Source organism: Oryctolagus cuniculus, chromosome 17 (genome assembly GCF_964237555.1).
Source record: "Oryctolagus cuniculus chromosome 17, mOryCun1.1, whole genome shotgun sequence".
In the NCBI taxonomy this organism is placed as follows: domain Eukaryota; kingdom Metazoa; phylum Chordata; class Mammalia; order Lagomorpha; family Leporidae; genus Oryctolagus; species Oryctolagus cuniculus.
In genome coordinates this window covers 34,880,927-34,904,071 of record NC_091448.1, presented here as the reverse complement: position 1 = coordinate 34,904,071, position 23,145 = coordinate 34,880,927, and the positions used below count along the sequence as shown (strand labels likewise).

Below are 23,145 nucleotides of genomic sequence, written 5' to 3'. Positions count from 1 at the left end.
TTTCAAATAAATAAACCAATCAAAAAAAAAAAAAAAAACCACTTTAAGTAATCAAAATTAGTTATCACCAATTAAGGGGCAAATACCACGGAGCTTGGCTGGTCCCGCAGCTTACTTGGCTAATCCCCCGCCTGCGGCACCGGCACCCGGGGGTTCTAGTCCCGGTTGGGGCACCAGATTCTGTCCCAGTTGCTCCTCTTCCAGTCCAGCTCTCTGCTGTAGCCCGGGAAGGCAGTGGAGGATGGCCCAAGTCCTTGGGCCCTGCACCCGCATGGGAGACCAGGAGAAGCATCCGGCTCCTGATTGGCGCAGCCCACCGGCCATAGTGGCCATTTGGGGGGTGAACCAACAGAAGAGGAAGACCTTTCTCTAACTCTGCCTGTCCAAAAAAAAAAAAAAAAAAAAAAAGATGTGCTGGCTTAGGAAATACACTATATTCACTTGTGGAGTATTTCAGTCAAAAATGCATAATCCTGGACCAGCCTCGTGGCACAGAGTAAGCTACCACCTGGGATGCTGGATTTCCCACTCCACTCCCAATCCAGTTCTCTGCTGATTCACCTGGCAAAACAATGAAAGATGGCTCAAGTGCCTGGACCCCTATGACACATGTGGCAGACTCAGACTTCCAGGCTCTCAGTTTCATCCTGGCTCAGTCCCAGTCATTGCAGCCATTTGGGGAGTGAACCAACAGATGGAAGATGTCTCTCCCTCTCTTTGTAACTCTGCCCTTCAAATAAATACTTTCTAAAACAATGAGTAATTGTGAAGAAACGTGAGACGAAATTGAGGACATTCTAAAATAGCTCATTATTTTTTAAAATGTTAAGAGCTGTGAAAGGCTGAGGACCTTTTCCAGATTAAATACAATATATGATCCTTGACTGGATCCCAAACTGAAGAAAGAAAAATTCTATAAAAGACATTGGACAATTGATGATATCTAAGTATATACTGTAGATATAGAATGTGTGCTTAATATTTACTGAATCAGAAGAGCTTTCTTCAGTTCAAAAATCCACATACCTCCACCACTACATCTAAGAGAAGAGAAAAGAAGAGAAACTGACAGGGCTAAATGATTAATATGCTCTAACAGCATTTAGAGTACTAAAGATAAAAATGTAGAAATTAACAGTGTTGGAAAGGTCCTGAGGAACATGGATCACCTTCAACGACAAGCACATGGATTGGGGTCTGCATGTGACTTTTCACTCAAGGCTTCAAGTTTCTAGTTTTAAACATAAAACTGCTTAGATGCCAAAGGAATTAACTGGAAAAGTTAGTTTCCTACACAAAATTTAGGCTCTTTTAATTTTTACACAAAATATCTAAAACACACATTATACTGTGGTTTGAGTTTTAATGACACTAATAGCTTTATTTAACAAACATTGAGTGAATACTATGTGCAAAGCACTATGCTAGGTGCCATGAAAGATACAAAGATGAAAAAGACATAGTCCCTGCCCACAAGGAGCGTATAATCTAATGAGGGAGACAGACAAATACACAAATAACTAGAATACAAGGCAGTAAACAAGAGTAGGCAAGTGCTGAGTATGGCCTGAGTATGATACTAACTAGCCTCAAGATTCAAATTTGAAATACTGCTCAAGCAGTGTTGGCTGCTTTTAAAATCCCATCTTGAGATTGGCATTAACAGATGTTTAAATGGTCCTACCCAAGCAGCTGGAGGCGAGAAAGTAGGCCAGGTGGAGGGGCTGTTTGAAAGTACTGTCATATCCTACATACATGGTGCTGATACAGTATGTAGGTACAGCTAAAAAAGAACTTTTATATATATATATATCATCTGTCCTTTGGTTAATGGCTATAGCTACTGTTTTAAACAATATATTTTTATATAAAACAGAATTTGTATAATCCCAGAAAAATCAATTTAAGGATTAATATTCAGGAAAGAATCCTGCCATAGGCAATTTTATTTACTAATCAATTAAGTCATTTCTCTAAATATCTATAAAGCTCTGTAGCAATTAAATGGTTAGACATCTAAGTATTGCTGAGTAAAAACCTCTTATGTTCAGCCTTCTGGAGGAAATGGTCACATACCTGATATAACACTATTCTAATAGCAACAGGAAGGCCTTAAAGAGATTTAAGGAAAATAATTTTAATGCTTCAATGCAAATGGAATACACGCCGATTAAATACAATTCAGTGTTCTTTGAAAATATCTCAATGACAGCGTCTGATACCAGTTAAGGCCAGCAAGAGTGAAGAAAATATTACATGTATTGTCTTTCATTGGTTTCATGTATAATTGCCTGTGGCTATGGCAACTCAGTATTTTCTATGAAAATTCCATTTGTTGGTATTGATGAGCTTTGATTTGCTTTTAGCTTGCTGGCTACTAACATCTGCTGACCACTTCCTCTTCGTAGTGCTGTCTGAAATAATTGGCAAAGTAGAAGCACATTTCCTGGCTGCTTTTCCTACTTCCTGAATTGGAAACTGCTTATCCTGTTTCCTTCAGTGTGTCACTATGGTCTTGGGTCCTCTGCTGCTTTCTCTCAAGGAAACGAGCCCGTGCGTCTGATATGGATTTGTCGTCATTTCTTCTTTGCATTTTCTTTAGGACCTCTTTTGATATTCCATCTGAAAATGTTACAAATAATCCAATAAAACTTTAGTTTTGAGATGTAGTACTAGAAGTGTTCACAGAAAGAGATGCCTGACTTTTTCATGTTAATGAAAAATAATTAAGAATCAATTAAACTGTCCTGTCAAAAGAAATGATATAAGGCTAGCACTATGGTGTAGTGGGTAAAGCCGCAGCCTGTGGCGCAGGATCCAGCTCCCTAATGCACCTGGGAAAATCAATGGAAGATGGCCCAAGTCCTTGGGCCCCTGCATCCACATGGGAGACCTGGAAGAAGCTCCTGGCTTCTGGCTTTGCACTGGCCCAGCTCTGGCCATTGTGGCCATTTGGGGAGTGAACCAGAGGATGGAAGCTTTCTCCATCTCTCCCTTTCTCTTTCTCTGTAACTCTGCCTTTCAAATAAATAAATTAATTAAAAATGATACAGTTTATGATAAAAACATTAAGTGGGTAAAAGTCAGTAGGTTAGAAAAAACTGAACCTAATTCAAGCATGTAGGAAAGTGTTACAATCCTGCAACAAAACACCTAATGGTTACCACTTTTAAAGACTCTTCTGTGATTCTGGGCCCAAATTTCTTCACCATCCCCTTTCCCAATAATGTTAAATAAAATTAATATAATATGCTCCATCACTCAGCCTCAAAATGGTTTACTAAAGAGCTTTTTGTGTATGTGAACTGATAAGCTTTCTGTTCTAGTTCAATAAGACCACTATTATACCCCCCCACATCAGGATCTAACACTTCATGGAAAAAGGCTATTTCTCAGAAAAAATGATAATAGTTCACAAAAAATATGAACAAAATAAAAACAGTAAACACTAGCAGGAAACAACATGATATGGAAGTTAAGAGCAGAACAATGATTCACTCACCCTTAAGCTGCTTTACATTTTCCTTATTTGTCCATCTTCTTCTTGCATCTTCTCTCACTTCACGCCGTGCCACACTACTCAAATCATGAGCATTAAGTTCATGCAACTTGGGTAACAAGTCTCTCACCCACTCATAACGGATTGGACATACAATTCTTGCGTAGACTTTGGTGGTAACTAATACCTCATGAAAAATAATCCATTCAAGTTTGGTTTCCTGTTCATGAAGCTATACAAATAAATTCATTTAAAGAGGGTAACTCAATAATCTGCCCTACTCCACATTAGACCAACCACACAAAACCCTTCAGAATTGACTCCTATCTTCTTTAAACAGGAGGTATGGACAACTAATATTCTTAAGCACTATGTCATATAAAGATATGTGGGTTTAACCTCAAAGCAAAAAGTGTAAGACTTCCATTATTTATTCTAACACCTCTACACATGTCTTCCCTTTATTAAAAATACTTACTGCTGAGGAAGGATGAATGTGAACTGGGCTTCCACGCCCATCCATTGTGCAAAATGTTCTCCCAATAGATCTATAAACAGAAAACCAAATGATAAAAACCAGAACAATAAGACAAGTAAGCAAAGCACTAAGTCCAGTAATGAAATACGTTCCATTACAAAGAACAATATAAAGCAGAGATTTAAATTTATATCACTATAACATTTCTACCAGTTCTTAGAAGTTAAATAGTTATTTCAGTTAAGTATAAGCATTTCTGGTTAATAAGTAGTAACAATACTATGTTTGAGCTTTAGAGTTTCCAAAATGCTTTCACAGCAAAGCCTTAAAAATAAAACAAAACAAAAAACTAACTTTTGAGAGGCAGGCACTTTCACTAAAAGGTTAAAATCGAGACTTAATAGGGTCAGTGCTATGGCCTTATAGTAAGCTAAGCCTCTACCTGTGGCGCCAGCATCCCATATGGGCACCATAAGCAGAGAGCTGGATTGGAAGAGGAGCGTCGGAGACATAAACTCAGATGCCTGAAGCGCCGGTGTCCCATACAGGCGCTGGTTCTAGTCCCAGCTGCTCCACTTCCAGTCCAGTTCTCTGCTATGGCCTGAGAAAGCAGTGGAAGATGGCCCAAGTGCTTGGGCCCCTGCAACCACATGGGAGACCTGGAAGAAGCTCTTAGTTCCTGGCTTTGGATCAGCCTAGCTCCATGTGGCCATCTGGGGAGTGAACCAGCAGATAGAAGATTTTTCTCTAGGGCCAGCACCATGGCTCACTTGGTTAATCCTCCGCCTGTGGTGCGGGCATCCCATTTGGACGCCAGGTTCTAATCCTGGTTGTTCCTCTTCCAGGCCAGCTCTCTCCTGTGGCTCAGGAGTGCAGTGGAGGATGGCCCAGGTGCTTGGGCCCTGCACCCGCATGGGAGACCAGGAGGAAGCACCTGGCTCCTGGCTTCAGATCGGCACAGCCCTGGCCGTGGCGGCCATTTGGGGAGTGAACAAACGGAGAGACCTTTCTCTCTCTCTCTCTAAAAATAAAATTAAAAAAAAAAAAAAAAAAAAAAGGAAAGAAAACTTAAAAAAAAAAAGACTTTTCTCTCTGTCTCTCTCTCTCTATAACTCTGCCTCTCAAATAAATAAATAAAATCCTAAAAAAAAAAAATTGAGACTTAGACAGCTAGCCTTCTCAAGATCAAAGAGCTGACACTTGGTGAAACCAAGCCCTAAACATAGGTCCTCTGTTTTTTTTTTTTTTTTAAAGATTTATTTATTTGAAAGTAAGAGTTGCACAGGAAGAGGAGAGGCAGAGAGAGAGAGAGAGAGAGACAGAGACAGAGAGAGAGGTCTTCCATCCGATAGTTCACTCCCCAGATGGCCACCACAGCCAGAGCTGCGCCGATCCGAAGCCAGGAGCCAGGAGCTTCTTCCGGATTCTCCCACATGGGTGCAAGGGCACAAGGACTTGGGCCATCTTCTACTGCTTTCCCAAGCCACAGCAGAAAGCTGGAAGTGGAGCAGCCGGGACTAGAACCAGCGCCCATATGGGATGCCGGCACTTCAGGTCAGGGGCTTTAACCTGCTGCGCCACAGTGCTGGCCCCAGGTCCTCTGGTTTAACTACAGTCTTCTTTTTATTATATTATGCTATATCACTTTTTAAAGGGATGAATGATTTTCCACTATTCTAAAATCTAACAATTAGAAATTTTCATCTATTTTCTAATTCATGTCCCTGACTTCAAATTTTTATCTTTTATACCTCTCTATGTAATGTCATTCCAAACACTTGTCAAAACAGTAAGCCTAGGGGTCAGCATTGTGGCATGGTGGATACAGCCACTGCCTGTGATGCTGACATCCCATATGAGTGCTGGTTCACGTCCCAGCTGTTCCACTTCTAATCCAGATCCCTCTTCATGGCCTAGGAAAAGCAGCAGAGGATGGCTCACATTCTCGGGCCTTTGCCACCTAAGTGGGAGGCTCAGATGAAGCTCCTGGCTCCTGGCTTCAGCCTGGCCCAGCTCTGGCTGCTGCAGCCACCTGAGAAGTGAACCAGCAAATAAGGATTCTCTCTCTCTGTCTCACTTTCTCTCTAACTCTTTCAAATTAATAAATAAATCTTAAAAAAAAAAGTCTATTCAATTGTTACCTCAATTGATTTCCTATAATACTTGATATATGTAGGCTTTAGTACAATCTTGAAATCCAAGTTTTTTCATAATATGTTTTTCGTGAACTTTTTGAAGACCTCAGGTATGCATGTATGTTCTTTTTATAGCTCAGATCTGATTGCACTATTTACTTGTATCCTTTACTAGACTTATATCAAAAATAAGGTCAGAACTCACATCTCTACCTTTCAATCTTCAGTACATGCCCAGTGTTTAGCACATATCAGATAACAAAAATATATTGTATTTTTTAGATTCTGAAAAGTGACTAGTACAAAAAATGTTTTTACTGGAACCATTTGAGAGTAAGATACCAACCCAATACACCATCATGATGAAACTCTGAAATTCTAACCAAACAGAGGTCACTCTTATTTTCTGCCTTTCAATATCTCTAATTCTGCTCACTGTTATCCTTAATCTCCTTAGTTATGTGATCACTTCCTGGGCATTTCCCATCACCACCACTGTTACCCCTTTCCAGAAATGCCCTTCTTAGACTCTGACACCCCACAGAAAACAATCCCTCCCCACCCTGTCTGAACTCTGATGCTCTAAGCCAAGATAAGCTTTCTGAGAGTGCTATTTCAACCTGTTTGGCTTTCACACTCCAGAAAAGGCAACAGTTTTTCAAGAAAACCTTTGTCAGGTGCCTCAAGTGATGATAACCAGTGCTAGAGAGCTGCCCCACATACATTCCCTCCTGCCCTGCTTGAGGTGCAACACCCTATTCCTGGCCACTGCAGTTCCTCTGATTCCATCATCAGTACAGAGCTTAAATCAAACCTTCAGTCTTTAATACTAACATTAAATGGTTCAATACTATAATCAGACACAGTCATACTTCTTGATTTATCTCTCTAGCTCATGCTGCTTACCTTCGAGCTACATTTTTGAAATAGCCTGCACAAAGACATCTTCGTAGCACTTCATGTTTAGGGCCTTCAAAGGTCTCTCTTGGGAAATCACTTTGCTGTAGAAAGAATGTATGTACAGTGGTAAGCCTCAAAAAACAATTTATAGTAATCTCATTTTGAAAAACTAAAATTTTATGGCCAGGGCTATGGTATGATGGTTTAAGCTCCTACCTGCAGCACCAACATCCCATATGGGCGCTGACTCAAGTCCTGGCTGCTCCACTTCCGATGCAGCTCCCTGCTAATGAGCCTGGGAAAGCAAGGAAGGATGGCCCAAGTGCTTGGACCCTTGCACCCACATGGGAGACCCGGAAAAAGTGCCTGGCTCCTGGCTTTGGCCTGGCCCAGCCCTGGTCATTGTGGCCATTTGGAGAATTAACCAAAATATGGAAGACCTCTCTCTTCTCTTCCCTTCTCTCTCTCTCTCTCTCTCTCTCCCCCCCTCTTTCTCCAACTCTGCCTTTCAAATAAATAAAATAAATCTTTAAAAAAATGAAAATTTCTACACTTTGCTTGCCAATATGAAGGAAGAGAGATCAGATTTACTCTATGACCTAACACAACCAAAATATGGACCAAATATATAAAATAATGCAAATATGCAAAATAATGATTTCTAAAATAGTGTTATCAGGCAACAAAGAACAGTGACCCATTAGAGAAAGAAAATAAATGAAGTAAACTTAACAACTTGCCCAGTTTACAGCTTTGAGAGAGATTCCAGAGAAAAGCAGCAGCAAGTGAAACCCAAATGGAATAGAGCAAACTTCCTGAGATAAAAAGTTAGGAAGGAAGGGAACTGCAGGGAAGACTCTGGAGATGTGCACAAGGTCCCCTTCAAATGTGCAGATGGGTACTGATTAGCATATGAGTGTGAGGGGCCACTAGCCCAGGAAGTAACCTCCCCAAAGGTTAAGAGGTAACAGTACTTGGCATTCAACACAAAGGGCTAGGAAGGGTGCTTGCTTCTATAAGCCAGACTGGAATACTTCATTGGCTACATGGTTTTTTGGAATCCATTAAAAAATTATCAAGCATGCCAATAAACAGGAAAATACAACCCATGATGAGGACATAAAATTCAACTCAGAAACAGTGCATGTTAAATGTATTTATATTCTGTGTACATTACAACTGGATTGCATTTGTTCAAAAAGTTCAGAAAAAACATGGAAAACTTAAAAGAAAAAATTTTAACACTTTTATCTAACATCTAGAGATGAAAACAATAACATCTGAGATGAAAAATGTACTTGATGAGATTAAAGTCAAATCAGACCCTGCAGAGGAAAAGATTACTATGCTGGAAGACAAAACAGGTAACATTCAAAATGAAACAGAGAGAAAAAGAATCAAAGACAAACATACAAAGTAGGGAAAGAAGGTAGTGGGGAATTTTTGTTTAATAGAGAGGTTCAGTATGGGATGCTGAAAATTTTCTAGAAATGGATAGCAGTAAGGGTTGTAGAACAGTATAAATACACTTAAAGCTGCTGACCTATGTACTGAAAAAATGGTACACTTTGTGCCATGAATATTTTACAATAAGAAAAATCAGTTAATATAAATAGAGGCTGGCGCCGTGGCTCAATAGGCTAATCCTCCGCCTGGCAGCGCTGGCACACCGGGTTTTAGTCCCAGTCGGGGCGCCGGATTCTGTCCTGGTTGCCCCTCTTCCAGGCCAGCTCTCTGCTATGGCCTGGGAGTGCAGTGGAGGATGGCCCAAGTGCTTGGGCCCTGCACCTGCATGGGAGACCAGGAGAAGCACCTGGCTCCTGGCTTCGGATCAGTGCAATGTGCCAGCAGCAGCGGCCATTGGAGGGTGAACCAACGGCAAAAGGAAGACCTTTCTCTCTGTCTCTCTCTCTCACACTATCCACTCTGCCTGTCAAAAAAAAAAAAAAAAAAAAAAAAAATATATATATATATATAAATAGAAATGCTAATTGCAATTATGCTGAGTAAAAGAAGTCAGACGCTCCCCCACTCCAAATACATATTGTATGATTCCAAGTATATAAAATCCTAGGGAATGCAAACTTATGTATAGGGACAGAAGGCATATCAGTGGTTGCCTGGGTAAGGGCAGAGGGCCTGGGAAAGGAGATGGATGGATTACAAAAGGGGGTGGAAGGGGCTGGCAGGTAAAGCTGCCACCTGCAGAGCCAGCTTCCCATATAGGCGCTGGTTCGAGTCCTAGCTGCTCCACTTCTGATCCAGCTCTCGGCTATGGCCTGGGAAAGCAGTAGAAAATGGCCCAAGTCCTTGGACCCCTGCACCCCTGCACCAGAAGAAGTTCCTGGCTCCTGGCTTCAGATCCACGCAGCTCCAGCCAATTAAGGAGTGAACCAAAGGATGGAAGACCTCTCTCTCTCCCTCTGCCTCTCCTTCTCTCTCTGTGTAACTCTTTCAAATAAATAAATAAATCTTTAAAAAGAAACACAAGGGGATGGAAGGTGATGGATATGTTCACATTATCTTGATTGTGGTAATCATTCATGGGTTTACACAGATGTCAAAATCAGACTGTACAATTTAAATATTTGCAGCTTACTGAATGTCAACTTTAGCTAAGGGTTTTTTGTTTGTTTGTTTGTTTTTAATGTTTACTACTTGAAGAGAAGGAAGAGCAACCAAGAGAGTAATTGAGAAACAGAAAGACCTTCCATCCATTGGTTCACTCCCCAACAGCTAGGACTGGGCCAGGCCAAACCCAGGAGCACAGAACTCTATCCTGCTCTCCTACGTGGGTGGCAAGGGTCCAAGAACTTCAGTCATGATCTGCTGCTTCCCAGGATGCATTAGCTGGGAGATGGATCAGAAGCAGGGTAGGCAGGATTCAAACTGGCACTTTAATAGGGGACGTGGGCACCTCAGGTGATAACTCACTGCCCATAATGCCACCCCAAATAAAGCTATTTTAAGAATCTTCATTTCTGAAGATGAAATTCCTTTATTACTGGGGCTGGCATGGTGGCAAAGAGGGTAAAGCTGTCATCTGCAATGCCAGCATCCCATATGGGCGCCAGTTTGTGTCCCAGCTGCTCTACTTCCAGTCTAGCTCCCTGCTAAAGGCCTGGGAAAAACATCAGAAGATGGCCCAAGTTCGTGGGCCCCTGGAACCCATGTAAGAGACTTGGATGAAGCTCCTGGCTCCTGGCTTTGGCTTGGCCCAGCCCTGGCTGCTGTGGGGCTTTAACTCTGACTTTCAAATAAACAGATGAATCTTTAAAAACAAAATTCCTTTATTATTACTATTATCTGAGAGATGGTTATCAGTAGAATAAAGTAGAAAGGGAGGGTGGTAGAGTAAAAGGAGGCGTAAGAAGTAAATGAACATCAATGAAAATTCAATATGAGATATATAGGTCCAAAATGCTACTGAAGGGAAAAACCATGATTACAATCACCTGTTTAAGCTTCCTGATTAGTTCCCGAAGTTGAGCCTCCACACGAAATGCAGAAAATAAGCACCTCCAATGAATCCAATGCTTCTGGCACCACGAAGCTGGGGCTCCACTGCAAAACAAAAAAACTATTATCTTGAAAATGTCTTCTGAAGTGAAACACAGCTTAACATTCTCATTTCTACTACAGACATAAAAACCCATTAGCTAATATCAACTCTCTTATAAGATCTGTCCAATCCCCAAAAAAGCATATTAGTAAATTTGAAAAACCAATTAATGTAGGGGCCTCTGTTTATATGAAAAAATAATTTGTAAATGGATTTCTTTGTAAACACATATTTAAATATTACTTTCCCATCTAAGCTACCTATATAGAAGCAAAATTTTATAATCAAGGTCATTTTCAGGAAAGGTTTGGGAGAGAAGAAAGAAGACAATCAATATTATATAATACATGCTTACTAAGTTAACAATAGTCACCTGAAAGATAATTTCCCTGATGTTCAAAATACCAAGGTGAACATTATCCTCATTGAATCTTTCTGTCTAAAGTCGCAAAGTACACATTACAGTTATATATCAAAAAGGACTACTTCACATACCTTGATTTGCATTGTTCAAAGATGACAGCCAAAGTTGCAAAGTCATTAAATCCTCCAGCCTTAGCTGCCAATTCTCGATGTCTCTGCTCTGCTTCTTTCTGGTACTCTGGATCAACTAAAAGAATTGGAGAAGCAATATAGTTCAAGTTTATATTAAGTGCCCATATTTCACTTTACTTTTTCAAGCTCATTAAAATAAAATCTGCCTCACTTACTGGGGTGGAATAAAACAGAACTACATTAATTCTTCTTGTGGTGGCGGGGAGGACAGGAACTTTGTTTCCAACTTTTCTTTGGCCATATTTTGTAGATTTTTATCAGAACAGCAACATTACTTCTCCCAATACATTTACTTTGACTCTAAAATAGTATTTAGAATTTACTTTTCAAATTAGTTTTTTTAATTTTAAGAGTAATCTATGCTCATAGTAAAATATACATAATGTTATAAAGAGACAAAAGGCAGAGAGACAGAACCAGAGAGGTCTCCCATCTGCTGGTACACTCCTCAAATGCCTGCAACAGCCAGGGTAGACCAGGCTGAAGGCAAGAGATGGGAAGTCAATCAGATCTCCCATTTGGGTGACAGAGACCTAAGTACTTGAACCATCACCAGCAGCTTCCCAAGGTGTGCATTAGCAGAAAACTAGAATCTGGGCATTATGATATGGGATGTGTGTGTCCCAACCAGGTAAGTTTTAACTACTGTGCCAAATGTCCGTCCCATGAAATAATCATTTTTAAGGAGAGCTGAGACTCCAATCCAGAACTCAAACCCAACCACTTTACTATGGCATGCAGGCCTCTAAGTTGGTATCTTAATCCCTATGTCAAATGCCTACCCCATATGCCTTTCTTCGTGAAATATCTGTTTTTGTTTTTGTTTTGACAGGCAGAGTGGACAGTGAGAGAGTGAGAGAAAGAGAGAAAGACCTTTCTGTCTTCCTTTTCCGTTGGTTAACCCCCGCAATGGCCACCCCGGCCGGCGCACCGCGCTGATCTGAAGCCAGGAGCCAGGCGCTTCTCCTGGTCTCCCATGCGAGTGCAGGGCCCAAGGACTTGAGCCATCCTCCACTGCACTCCCAGGCCACAGCAGAGAGTTGGACAGGAAGAGGAGCGACTGGGACAGAATCCGGTGCCCCAACCGGGACTAGAACCTGGTGTGCCGGCGCCGCAGGTGGAGGATTAGCCTATTGAGCCGCAGTGCTGGCCAATCTGTTTTAAACAATTGTCTATTTTGAATTTTTAAAAAAACAAATTAATTCATCCTTTCTTCTGCCAGCCCAAATCTACTGTTTAACCCTTCTAGTGAAGTTTTCATTTTGTTTACTTAACTCCAGTGGTCAATTGATGATTGATCAGAGGTTATAACTAAGCATCTTAAGCCAATGGCATTTTCTCTCTTTCAAACAAATAAATTTAATAAACCAAAATAATTAAAAAACCCAATTAATTAAAACTGGCAAACATCCCAGAGTAAATTCAGGTTAAATATAGGAAAGTCTAAACTCGTGTCACACAGTTGTTACAATATTAGCAAGTTTATCTTCTGACTAAATGACAGTTTGATTATCCATCTTTACTTTCCCAGAACAGTCATTTTAGTTTATTAATTGTCCTCAGGTAAGATTCCATTATTAGTTTTATATCATGCAAATAGGTAGACGCCACTGAGGCAAAAACTAAAAATAAGAAGCTGAAGCAGCAAAAAAAGGCTATGTCAGCTGCACTGCTGGTGGTATATTTTTCTACATAGCAATCAATCAGAAAACAACTACTACAAAGAAAGTGTTTCAATAGTAACAGTCTTCAAAGATAAAGCACAGGAATAAGACTATCAACAGATATATATATATATATACATATATGTTTTGTTTATCAAAAAAGATCACAATTATAACATTTAAAACAAAAACTTTATAACCAACCCAGTGTTATTTTAAATTTGTTTCATTTTAGGATAATGCTGTTTAGCAGAAAAAAACTGCTCTCTCTCTCTACTATCTGACTTACAAAGCAACAGCAATACTAGCAGCAATTACTACTGAAAAAGAGGTTATTGTTATTACATTGAAAGAATCCTCATTTTGTTTTTAAAATCTTAATTCATTTTTCTGATCTGAGAATATCAGCCAGGTAAAAAAGTAAGTAACAAATTCGGTGACCTATAATGACTAAGATTCAAGTCAGAAAGGATCACTTAACCTACAAAGGCTGTACATGTACTTTGAGGCAGGACAGCTACCGCACACTTTGGGTGTAACAAGATCTCAGGAAGTCACATGCTCAAAAACTGAAGATGCATCTTGCAGCAGCAAGTTCGTGATGACTCAGGTTTAAAGGCCTAGGTCACTTATGTATATATTAGGAGTATCTTAGAGAATAAATAAGACACTCATGGAAGTTACTGCCTCTAGGAATCAGACTTAGGGCACATTTAGGAAACATTTACTTTTCACTTAAGTCATTTTATATTGTTTGAATTTTTAAAAAAGATTTATTTATTATTTGAAAGGCAGAGTTACAGAGGGGCAGAGAGAGAGAGAGAGAGAGAGAGAGAGAGAGTCATTTCATCCACTGGTTTACTCCCCAGTGGCTGCAACAGCTGGAGCTAGGCCAACTGGAAGCCAGGAGCCAGGAGTTTCTTCCGGGTCTCCCACGAGGGTACAAGGGCCCAAGTACTTGAGCCATCTTCTACTACTTCCCCAGGCCATAGTAGAGAGCTGGATCAAAGAGGAGCAGCCAGAATTGAACTAGCTATATGGGATGCTGGGGTCAGCCCTCTATATTGTTTGAATTCTTAACTATACACATATATTGGGAATGGTGGTATGAAAATTTAGATGAAACTTCTCTTCCAGAGACAAACATATTAAATTAGAACAGGCAGGTGTTGTAGCACAACAGGTTAAGCAACTGCTTGGGATGCCTGCATTCTACACCAAAGTGCCAGTTCAGTCCTGAATACTTTGCTTCCTATTCAGATTTCTGCTAATGCATCCTACTGTAACAGACCCAGATGGAGTTTTGGGTTCCAGGCTTTGGCCTGGTCCAGCCCTTACTGTTGCAGGCATTTGGAGAATGAAATAGTGGATGGAAGATCTCTCTCTCCCTCTTTTTGTCTCTCCCGTCTTCCCTCCCTCCTTTCATCTCTTTGACTTTCAAGTAGTTGAAAACTAAATAAATATTTTTTAAAAAATAGGAAAAACGACCAGACACAATCATTGAAAGTCTTTAGACACTGATCAAAGGACTTAAAACAAATCAATGGAATTCAGTAAGAGTGAGAGGGATCCCATCCCCCTATAGCTGTGTGTGGAAGAGCTTGGCAGCCTGACAGTAGCATCTTTTACTTTACTCCTAGTTCCTACTCTGTAGGAAGATTAGGGCAGAAGAGCTAAGGAAGAGGCAAGAGTGCAGTCCTTGATTCCCTCACATGTCCAGATTTGTCCCTTATTTGTCTGCAGCCCATTAACATCCAGAGATCACGTCTCATTAGGCTTTTTACTAAAGATGTACTGGTAGACATAGCACTATTGCCCACCTAACAACTCCCTAACCCCGAACTTCTGCTCCACAGGCAGAACCCAGGTAGCGCAGCAGTGAGGAGTAGACCACCAGCCACTGCTTCATAACACAAAGGTCATTCCCAGAGGAGGATGGAGACAACCACTGTCAAAGACTGTTAATATTTTGTCTCCACTGAAGTGCCTGTTTTATCTGGATCAGGCTGTAGGGCAATCTATACCCACAAAACTGTCAAAACAAAACAAATAAACAAAAAAACACAGTAGAGCAATCAGCTAGTAATCAGGGGAAACTAACAGCTTGACGGGACACCAAGAGAGGCATACCAGTCAAAAATTTAAGAGAGGTAAGTGAAGAAGACAGAGAAGCCTGCTAAAACCTAGTGTTATGAATGACTGTGCACAGGCCCAAAGTTCTTCTGAGGAGTGAAGAATGTATGAAGCTCTGTTCCTTGCCTCAACACAGGACAAACTCATAAACTTCTTCAATCAAGAAAGTAGGCTCCCACCAACACATCACAGATCCAAAGGTAAAAAATGAAAACATCACTAGCTCAAGATGCTTAGTTATAACCTTTGACCAATCATCATGTCACCACTGGAGTTGAGCGGTAAGCAAAATGAAAACTTCACTAAAAAGGTTAAATAGTAGAAAGGATTACTGAATTTTTTAAGGCAAAACATGGGTAATAGATATTTTTAAAGATTTTTATTTATTTGAAAGGTACAATTACAGATAAAGAAGAGACTGGGAGAGACAGAGAGAGACAGAGATCTTCCACCCACTGGTTTACTCCTATATGGTCACAATGGCCCTGGCTGGGCCAGGCCAAAGGCAGAAGCCTGGAGCTTCTTCTGGGTCTTCTGTGTGTGTGTAGGGGCTCAAGCACTTGGGCCATCTTCTGCTGCTTTCTCAGGCACATTAGCAGAGAGCTGAATTAGAAGTGGAGCAGTAGGTTCTTGAACTGGCGCACATAAGGAATACAGGCATCGCAGGCAGAGGCTTGATCTGCTACGCTACAACACTGGTCCTTGACAACATATTTTAACAAATATTTCATTAAGAAAGACAGAGAGGGCTGGGCATTTGGCATAGGAGTTAAGATGCCAACTGGGAGGTCTGTGTCCTGTATCAGAGTGCCTGGATTCAAGTCCGGCTCTGCTCCCGATTCCGGCTTCCTCCTACCCACATGATAGATCGGGACTGAGTTCCCTGATCCCAGCTTCAGCCAAAGCTGGACCTGGCCCAGTCCCAGCCATCACAGGCATGCCAAGGAGTGACCCAGCAGATGGTAGCTCTGTGCCTTTCTGTTTCAAATAAGTAAAATTAAATGAAAAAATTCTAAAAGATAAATGGCCAATAAACACATGAAAAAGTTGTTCAACATGCTTATTCATTGGGAAAATAAAAATTAAAACCACAAAGAGGTTTAAAATAGAATGAAAATGACTGGCAATACCAAATATTGAGGACACGTGCAAGCTGTACTCTCAAAGACTGATGATAGGGTTTTTTTTAAAAATTATTATTATTATTATTTTGACAGGCAGAGTGGACAGTGAGAGAGAGAGAGAGACAGAGAGAAAGGTCTTCCTTCCGTTGGTTCACCCTCCAATGGCCACCACGGCCAGTGCATCATGCTGATCCGATGCCAGGAGCCAGATGCTTCTCATGGTCTCCCATGCGGGTACAGGGGCCCAAGGACTTGGGCCATCCTCCATTGCATTCCCAGGCCACAGCAGAGAGCTGGCCTGGAAGAGGGGCAACCGGGACGGAATCTGGCGCCCCAACTGGGACTAGAACCTGGGGTGCTGGCGCCGCAGGTGGAGGATTAGCCTAGTGAGCCGTGGTGCCGGCCATGATGGTAGGGTTTTAAAATGGTACAACCACTATGGGAAAAGTTGGCAAGTTTCTTAAACATATACCTACCCAATAGCATAGCAATTTCTTTGCTAAATTTACCGTATCTAAAAATGAAAATATATATCTATAAAAGACATACACAAGAATATTCCAAATAACTTTACTTGTAAATAACACTATAAATAAGAAAAAATCCAATATGCACCAACAGGATGCTACATAGACCAAGTGTAGCATATTCGTACAATGGAATGCTATGCTACTCAACCATAGAAAGAACACAGCACTAATACATACCACAGGATGAATTCATCTCACGTACATTATGTTGGCCAAAAGTGGCCAAATAGAGAAAAATACATATTGTATATTTCTTATTTATAAGAAGTTTCAGGAGAGGGAAAACTAAACTGAAAACAAAACAAAACAGAAAAATTGCTAACTGGAGGTAGGTGCAGTGACATATGATTGAGGAACCATCCTCAATCCTAAAGAGAACAATCTAGAGCAATAAAATTGCCCTGCATGTTGACAAGGGTGTGGGTTACACGGGTGTATGCATTTCACAAAATTCACTGAATTATATACCTAAGAATTAAATATTTCACTATATGTAAATTTTACCTTAAAAAACTATTAACAGCAGTGTAACATGGGATCTCTTTCTCTTTTTTTAATTTTTAATTTTAGAGGCAGAGACAGAGACACATTTGGTGGTTTACTCCCCAAATGCCTATAATAGCCAGAGCTGCACAAGGCTGAAGCTAAGGGCTGGGAACCCATTTCAGGTCTCCCATGTAAGTGGTAAAAATCCAGCTACTTAAGCCATCATATGCCACCTCCAAGAATAAACATTAGCAGGTAGCTAGAATCAGTAACAGAGTCCAAACTTAAAACCAGGGACTCAGATATGAAATGTGGGTATCTTTTTTTTTTTTTAAAGATTTATTTATTTATTTATTTGAAAGGCAGAGTTACATAGAGGTAGAGGTAGAGGTAGAGGTAGAGGTAGAGGTAGAGGCAGAGGCAGAGGCAGAGGCAGAGGCAGAGGCAGAGGCAGAGGTAGAGAGATGTGTCTTCCATCTGCTGGTTCACTCCCCAAATGGCTGCAACAGCCAGAATTGAGCCGATCCAAAGCCAGGAGCCAGGAGCTTCTTCCAGGTCTCACACACGGGTACAGGGACACATGTGCTTAAGCCATCTTCTACTGCTTTCCCAGGCCACAGCATAGAGCTGTATCAGAAGTGGAGCAGCCGGGACTACAACTGGTGCCCATATGGGATGCTGGCACTGCAAGTGGTGCTTTACCTGCTATGCCACATCACCGACCCTAAATGTGGGTATCTTAACTGCTATGCTAAATGTCTGCCCTTAGCATAGCAATTCTGAAACTAATTATATTCTAGGGAAAATGGGTAATTTGAAAATGGACTGTGGATTAAATAACATATTCATCAATATTAAATTTCCTGATTTTGATAAATGTCCTATAGTAAATAAATTGTGTTGTTCTTAGTAAATATAAATGTAAGAATTTTGTGGTAAAGAAGTACAAAGTTTCCAATTTAATCATAAATAATTCAGAAAAAATGCATATATATAGTATTTATATAAACACTCTCTCTCTCTCTCTCTCTCTCTCTCTCTCACACACACACACACACACACACACACACAGAATAGTAAAGCAAAGAAGGCAAAATGTCAAGAATTGCTAGAGGAGTTAAGATGCTACTTTGGGGTACCCCCATCCCATACCTGGATTTGAGTTATGGCTTCACTCCTGAATCTACCTCCCTGCTTATGCGTATCCCAGGTAGCAGTGGGAGATGGCTCAAATGGTTGAGTCTCTGCCATCTGTGTAGGACATCCACATTGAGTTCTCAGCTCTCAGCTTTGCCCCAGCCCAGCCCTGGCTGTCATGGGCATTTGGAGAGTGAAACAGTAGAAAGGAGATCCCTCTGCCTGTCTTCCAAATAAATACAATTTAAAAACTATTAGAATTGGAACTCCCTGGTTTTACAAATGAAAAAAATGAAGCCCAGAAAAGGCAAGCCTATAGTCAGATAATCAGGTGCACTCTTGATTTTTACTTCAATACTCCACAGTAATTTTCTGGACTATTTTTAACTAATGAAAACTAGTCCAACCAAAACAATTTAACGGGGGGGGGGGGGGGGGGGGACTACTAGAATCAGAATTTAAAATTCTTTTTCATTTATTTGATAGGCACAATGAGAGAATGAGAGAGACAGAGACTAATCTTCCACCCTATGGTTCATTCCCCAAATGCCTACAACTCCATCCAGGTCTCCCAAGTGTTTGGCAAGGCCCAAGTACTAAGAGCCACTATTTCCTGCCTCCTTGGATATCCATTAGCAGGAAACAAATGGAAGAGGCAGGACTCAAATCCAGGCACTCCTATATAGGATGTGGGCATTCCAGGTGGTGTCTTAACTGCTATGCCAAATTCCTCCTGTAGAATCAGAATTCTGACACTTAAGGTGGCAATCTGTCTGGAGTAGGCAGCACATTGATTAAAATTAATTTTTTTTAAATAGGGAAGTATATTCATTATAATCATGATAATGATAAATTAATGTGGACCAAAAATTCAGTCTACAAAGAATAAAGCCAGTGAGATAACATATTCTATTGTTAGGCTTGATTGTAGACAAGATACAGTGTCTACCCAGAAGCTTCTTTAGAAAAAAAATTACCCCATTACATAAAAGCAAAGTTGACATGTGTCAACATTAAGTTGTGTCTCACATTGACATACCAAGAAAGGAAGGAAACAGAAGTTTAAAGCCACCGAAGCATCAAGAGCTCGCTAAGATACAAAGGCTGAACTACTTTGCTTATGATTCTAGAAAAAACAAAAGTTAATAAATTACTAATTTACTAGAAAAGGACAAAGGTTCATTCTATTATCTTCCTTTACCAATGAAAGGAAATTTACTTTCAGCTAGAAACATTATATATTCCCTGTGCCAAACAACTAAGTTAAAGGATAACAAAACGTAAAATTGTTTATCCTTAGTTTCCTGCCCCAGGGCAAGGCATATGGTAAATCTTCAACTAATGCTCAGTGAATTATTGAAGATCTAAATAGAGAGGTATTCAATGTATGTGCAGAAGAGACTCAATTCTCCTAAGATGTTAGTTCTTCCCAATTTCATGTATAGATTCAATACAATCCCAATTAAAACCTCAGCAAGCTGTTTTGTACATTTGAATAAACTGGGTCTAAAGTTTACATGGAAAAGAAAAAGACCCAGAACAGACAAAACAATGTTGAATGAGAAGAATAAAGTCAGAGAATTGACCCTACCTAACTTCAAGAGTTACTATAAAGCTCCAATAATCAAGACTATGTAATACTGGCAGAAGAATGGACAAACAGATCAATTGAACAGAATACAGAGCCCAGAAATAGACCCACACAAATACAGTCAAACTAATTTATGATAAAGGAACAAAGGAATTTCAACAGAGAAAGTATAGTTAATGTACTTTAAAGAAACTATGTTGGAAACAGGACATTCAACTGCTAAAGGACAACATTAAAAGAAACTCTAAAAGGGTATGGCAATGACTTTTTAGATACTCTAACAAAAGGCAAGATCTATAAAAGAGATAATTGATAACCTAGCCTTAAAAACTTCTGTTCTACAAAAGGCAATGTCAAGACATTGAGAATATAAGCCAAAGATTATTAGAAAAATATTTATATATGATATATCTGATAAAACATGCAAAGAACTCTTAGCTAGTAAGAAAACAAGGTTTTAAAAGGTATGAACAGGCTGGCACAGTGGCTCACTAGGCTAATCTTCCACCTGCAGCGCCAGTACCCCGGGTTCTAGTCCCTGTTGGGGCGTTGGATTCTGTCCCGGTTGCTCCTCTTCCTGTCCAGCTCTCTGCTGTGGCCCAGGAGTGCAGCGGAGGATGGCCCAAGTCCTTGGGCCCTGCACCCGCATGGGAGACCAGGAGGAAGCACCTGGCTTCGGATCGGCACAGCGCACCGGCCGTAACGGCCATATGGGGAGTGAACCAATGGAAGGAAGACCTTTCTTTCTGTCTTTCTCTCACTGTCTAACTCTGCCTGCCAAAAAAAAATTGCATGAACAGAGACCGGCACTTCAGCGTAGCAGGTAAGGCCACCGCCTGCAGTGTCTACTTCCCATATAGGTGCCAGTTTGAGTCCTGGCTGCTCCAGTTCCTGTCCTTGGGCCCCTAAACCAGTGTGGGAGACCTGGAAGAAGCTCCAGGCTCCTGGCTTCAGATCAGCTCAGCTCTAGCCGTTATGGCTATTTGGACAGTGAACCAGCGAATGGAAGATCTCTCTCTCTCTGCCTTTGCCTCTGCCTCTCTGTAACTCTACCTTTCAAATAAATAAATAAACCTTTTTTTTAAAAAAAGTAATTCAGATAGCAAATAAGTATATGAAAAGATGTTCAATATCTTTTTTTCTAAATGGCGAGCGAGAGGCCTGCAAGGTCTGCAGGCTCCACTCTTTTTTTTTTTTTTTTTTAAGATTTATTTATTTGTTTTATTTAGAGTTACAGAGAGAGAGAAGGAGAGGCAGAGATAGAGAGAGAGGTCTTCCATCTGCTGGTTCACTCCCCAAATGGCCACAACAGCCGGAGCTGTGCCGATCCGAAGCCAGGAGCCAGGAGCTTCTTCCAGGTCTCCCACGTGGGTGCATGGGCCCAAGGACTTGGGCCATCTTCTTCTGTTTTCCCAGGCCATAGCAGAGAGCTGGATCAGAAAAGGAGCAGCCGGGACTTGAACCAGCGCCCATATGGGATGCCAGCACTGCAGGCAGCAGCTTTACCCGCTACACCACAGTGCCAACCCATCAATATCTTACATTGTCAGAGAACTGAAATTAAACCAGTGAAGACCACTACATACCTATTAAAATGGCTAAGAACACCAAATGCTGGAGAGGATGTAAAACAACAGTAATTAAAAAAAAAAAAAAGATTTATTTATTTGAAAGAGTTAGAGAGGTAGAGCCAGAGAGAGAGAGAGAGAGAGAGACCAAGGTCTTCCATTCACTGGTCTTCTCCCCAAATGACCACACCAACCAGAGCTGGGCTGATTCAAAGCCAGGAGCTGGAGCCTCTTCTGGGCTTCCCACGTGGGTGCAGGGGCCCAAGGACTTGGGTCATCTTCCACTGCTTTCCCAGGCCATAGCAGAGAGCTGGATCAGAAGTGGAGCAGCCAGGACTCGAACTTGCACCCATATGGGATGCTGGCACTTCAGGCCAGGGCGTTAGCCTGTTGCACCACAGTGCCGGCCCCCAGATAAAATGCAGGCGGTGGCTTTTATCTGCTATGCAATAGCACCAGCCCCAACAGTAATTTTCTGATTCACTGCTAGTAGGAAATAAATGACAGTTTGGTAACTGACTTAACAAACTCTCCCATAGGACCAGAAGAGAGTTAAAAACCTGCATTGACACCGAAACTTACACACCAACATTTATAGCAGCTATATTCATAACTGCCAAAATAGAATAAAGCACCCAACAGGTCCTTCAGTAAGTAAAGAGGTAAACAAGTACCATACAATGGAATACTGTTCAGCAACAAAAAGAAAACACATGGAAGAATCTTAAGTACATATTGCTAAGCCAAAGAAGCCCATCTGGGGTCGACACGGTGGCGTTAGCAAGTAAAGCTGCCACCTGCAGTGCTGGCATTCCATATAGGTGACAGTTCGAGGCCTGAATGCTCCACTTCTGATCCAGCTCTCTGCTATGGCCTGGGAAAGCAGTGGAGGATGGCCCAAGGACTTGGGTCTCCCTGTACCCATGTGGGAGACCCAGAAGAAGCTCCTGGCTCCTGGCTTCAGATCAGCCCAGCTCTAGCCATTAAAACCATTTGGGGAGTGAACTGAAAGATGAAGGGCCCCCCACCCCACCCCCACCTCTGCCTCTCTCTAACTCTGCCTTTCAAATAAATAAATCTTAAAAAAAAAAAAAAAGAAGAAGCCATCTGAAAAGTTTATATATTATATAATTACAATTATATGGCATTCTAGACAAGGCAAAACTATAGAAATAGTAAAAAGATCAGTAGTTGCCAGGGATTTTGGAGAAGGGATGTCAAGATGAGTAAGTGAAGTAAAGGGTGCTGTAATGGTGGATATGTGTCATTATACCTCTATCAAAAACACATGGAATATACAAGTCAAAGAGTGATCTTTGTAGTTAATAATAGTGTTTCAATATTAGCTCATCACTTCTAACAAAAGCACAAATGAAAGATGTAATAATAGGAGAAAGCATGTGTCTGTGATGGCTTAAGATGATATGAAACCCTTTGTGCTTTCTGCTTCACTTTCATGTAAACCTAAAATGGCCTTTAAAAATAAAGTCTATTAATTTAAAAAAAAAAAAAAAAACCACCTTATCAATAAACTTACCAGGTCTAATAAAGACATTTTCCACAGACAACATTGCTGCTATTGGAAGTAGGAGATCTTCACAGTCTAGAGAAGCAGCCTTTATTACTGCACATGTCAGATGTGGAGGGAGAGGAAACTCCACCATAGACAAACCCAATCTGGTCACGTGGCCACTCCTGAAGCGAAAATAAATTCTTTAAGCCTTTCTACTTTGGAATGAATACAAGCTTAATGTACCTTAAAGCACCTTCAGACATTCAATTC

General features: G+C 40.9%; 1 protein-coding gene across 3 annotated transcripts in view; it reads right to left on the bottom strand.

Annotated features, from left to right (window-relative positions):
- Positions 1-1,354: 1,354 nt before the first annotated feature.
- Positions 1,355-23,145, bottom strand: part of DHX40 (DEAH-box helicase 40) — a 48,775-nt gene continuing 26,984 nt past the window's right edge. For all 3 annotated transcript variants that reach the window (XM_070060994.1, XM_070060993.1, XM_008271199.4), the window contains 7 exons: positions 22,900-23,057; positions 11,070-11,184; positions 10,468-10,576; positions 7,019-7,113; positions 3,978-4,047; positions 3,503-3,731; positions 1,355-2,622 (listed from right to left, as the gene is read on the bottom strand). In XM_070060994.1, coding sequence (XP_069917095.1) covers positions 2,483-2,622; positions 3,503-3,731; positions 3,978-4,047; positions 7,019-7,113; positions 10,468-10,576; positions 11,070-11,184; positions 22,900-23,057 — 916 coding nt within the window. In that variant the 3' untranslated portion in view covers positions 1,355-2,482. The remainder of the gene's footprint in view (positions 2,623-3,502; positions 3,732-3,977; positions 4,048-7,018; positions 7,114-10,467; positions 10,577-11,069; positions 11,185-22,899; positions 23,058-23,145) is intronic.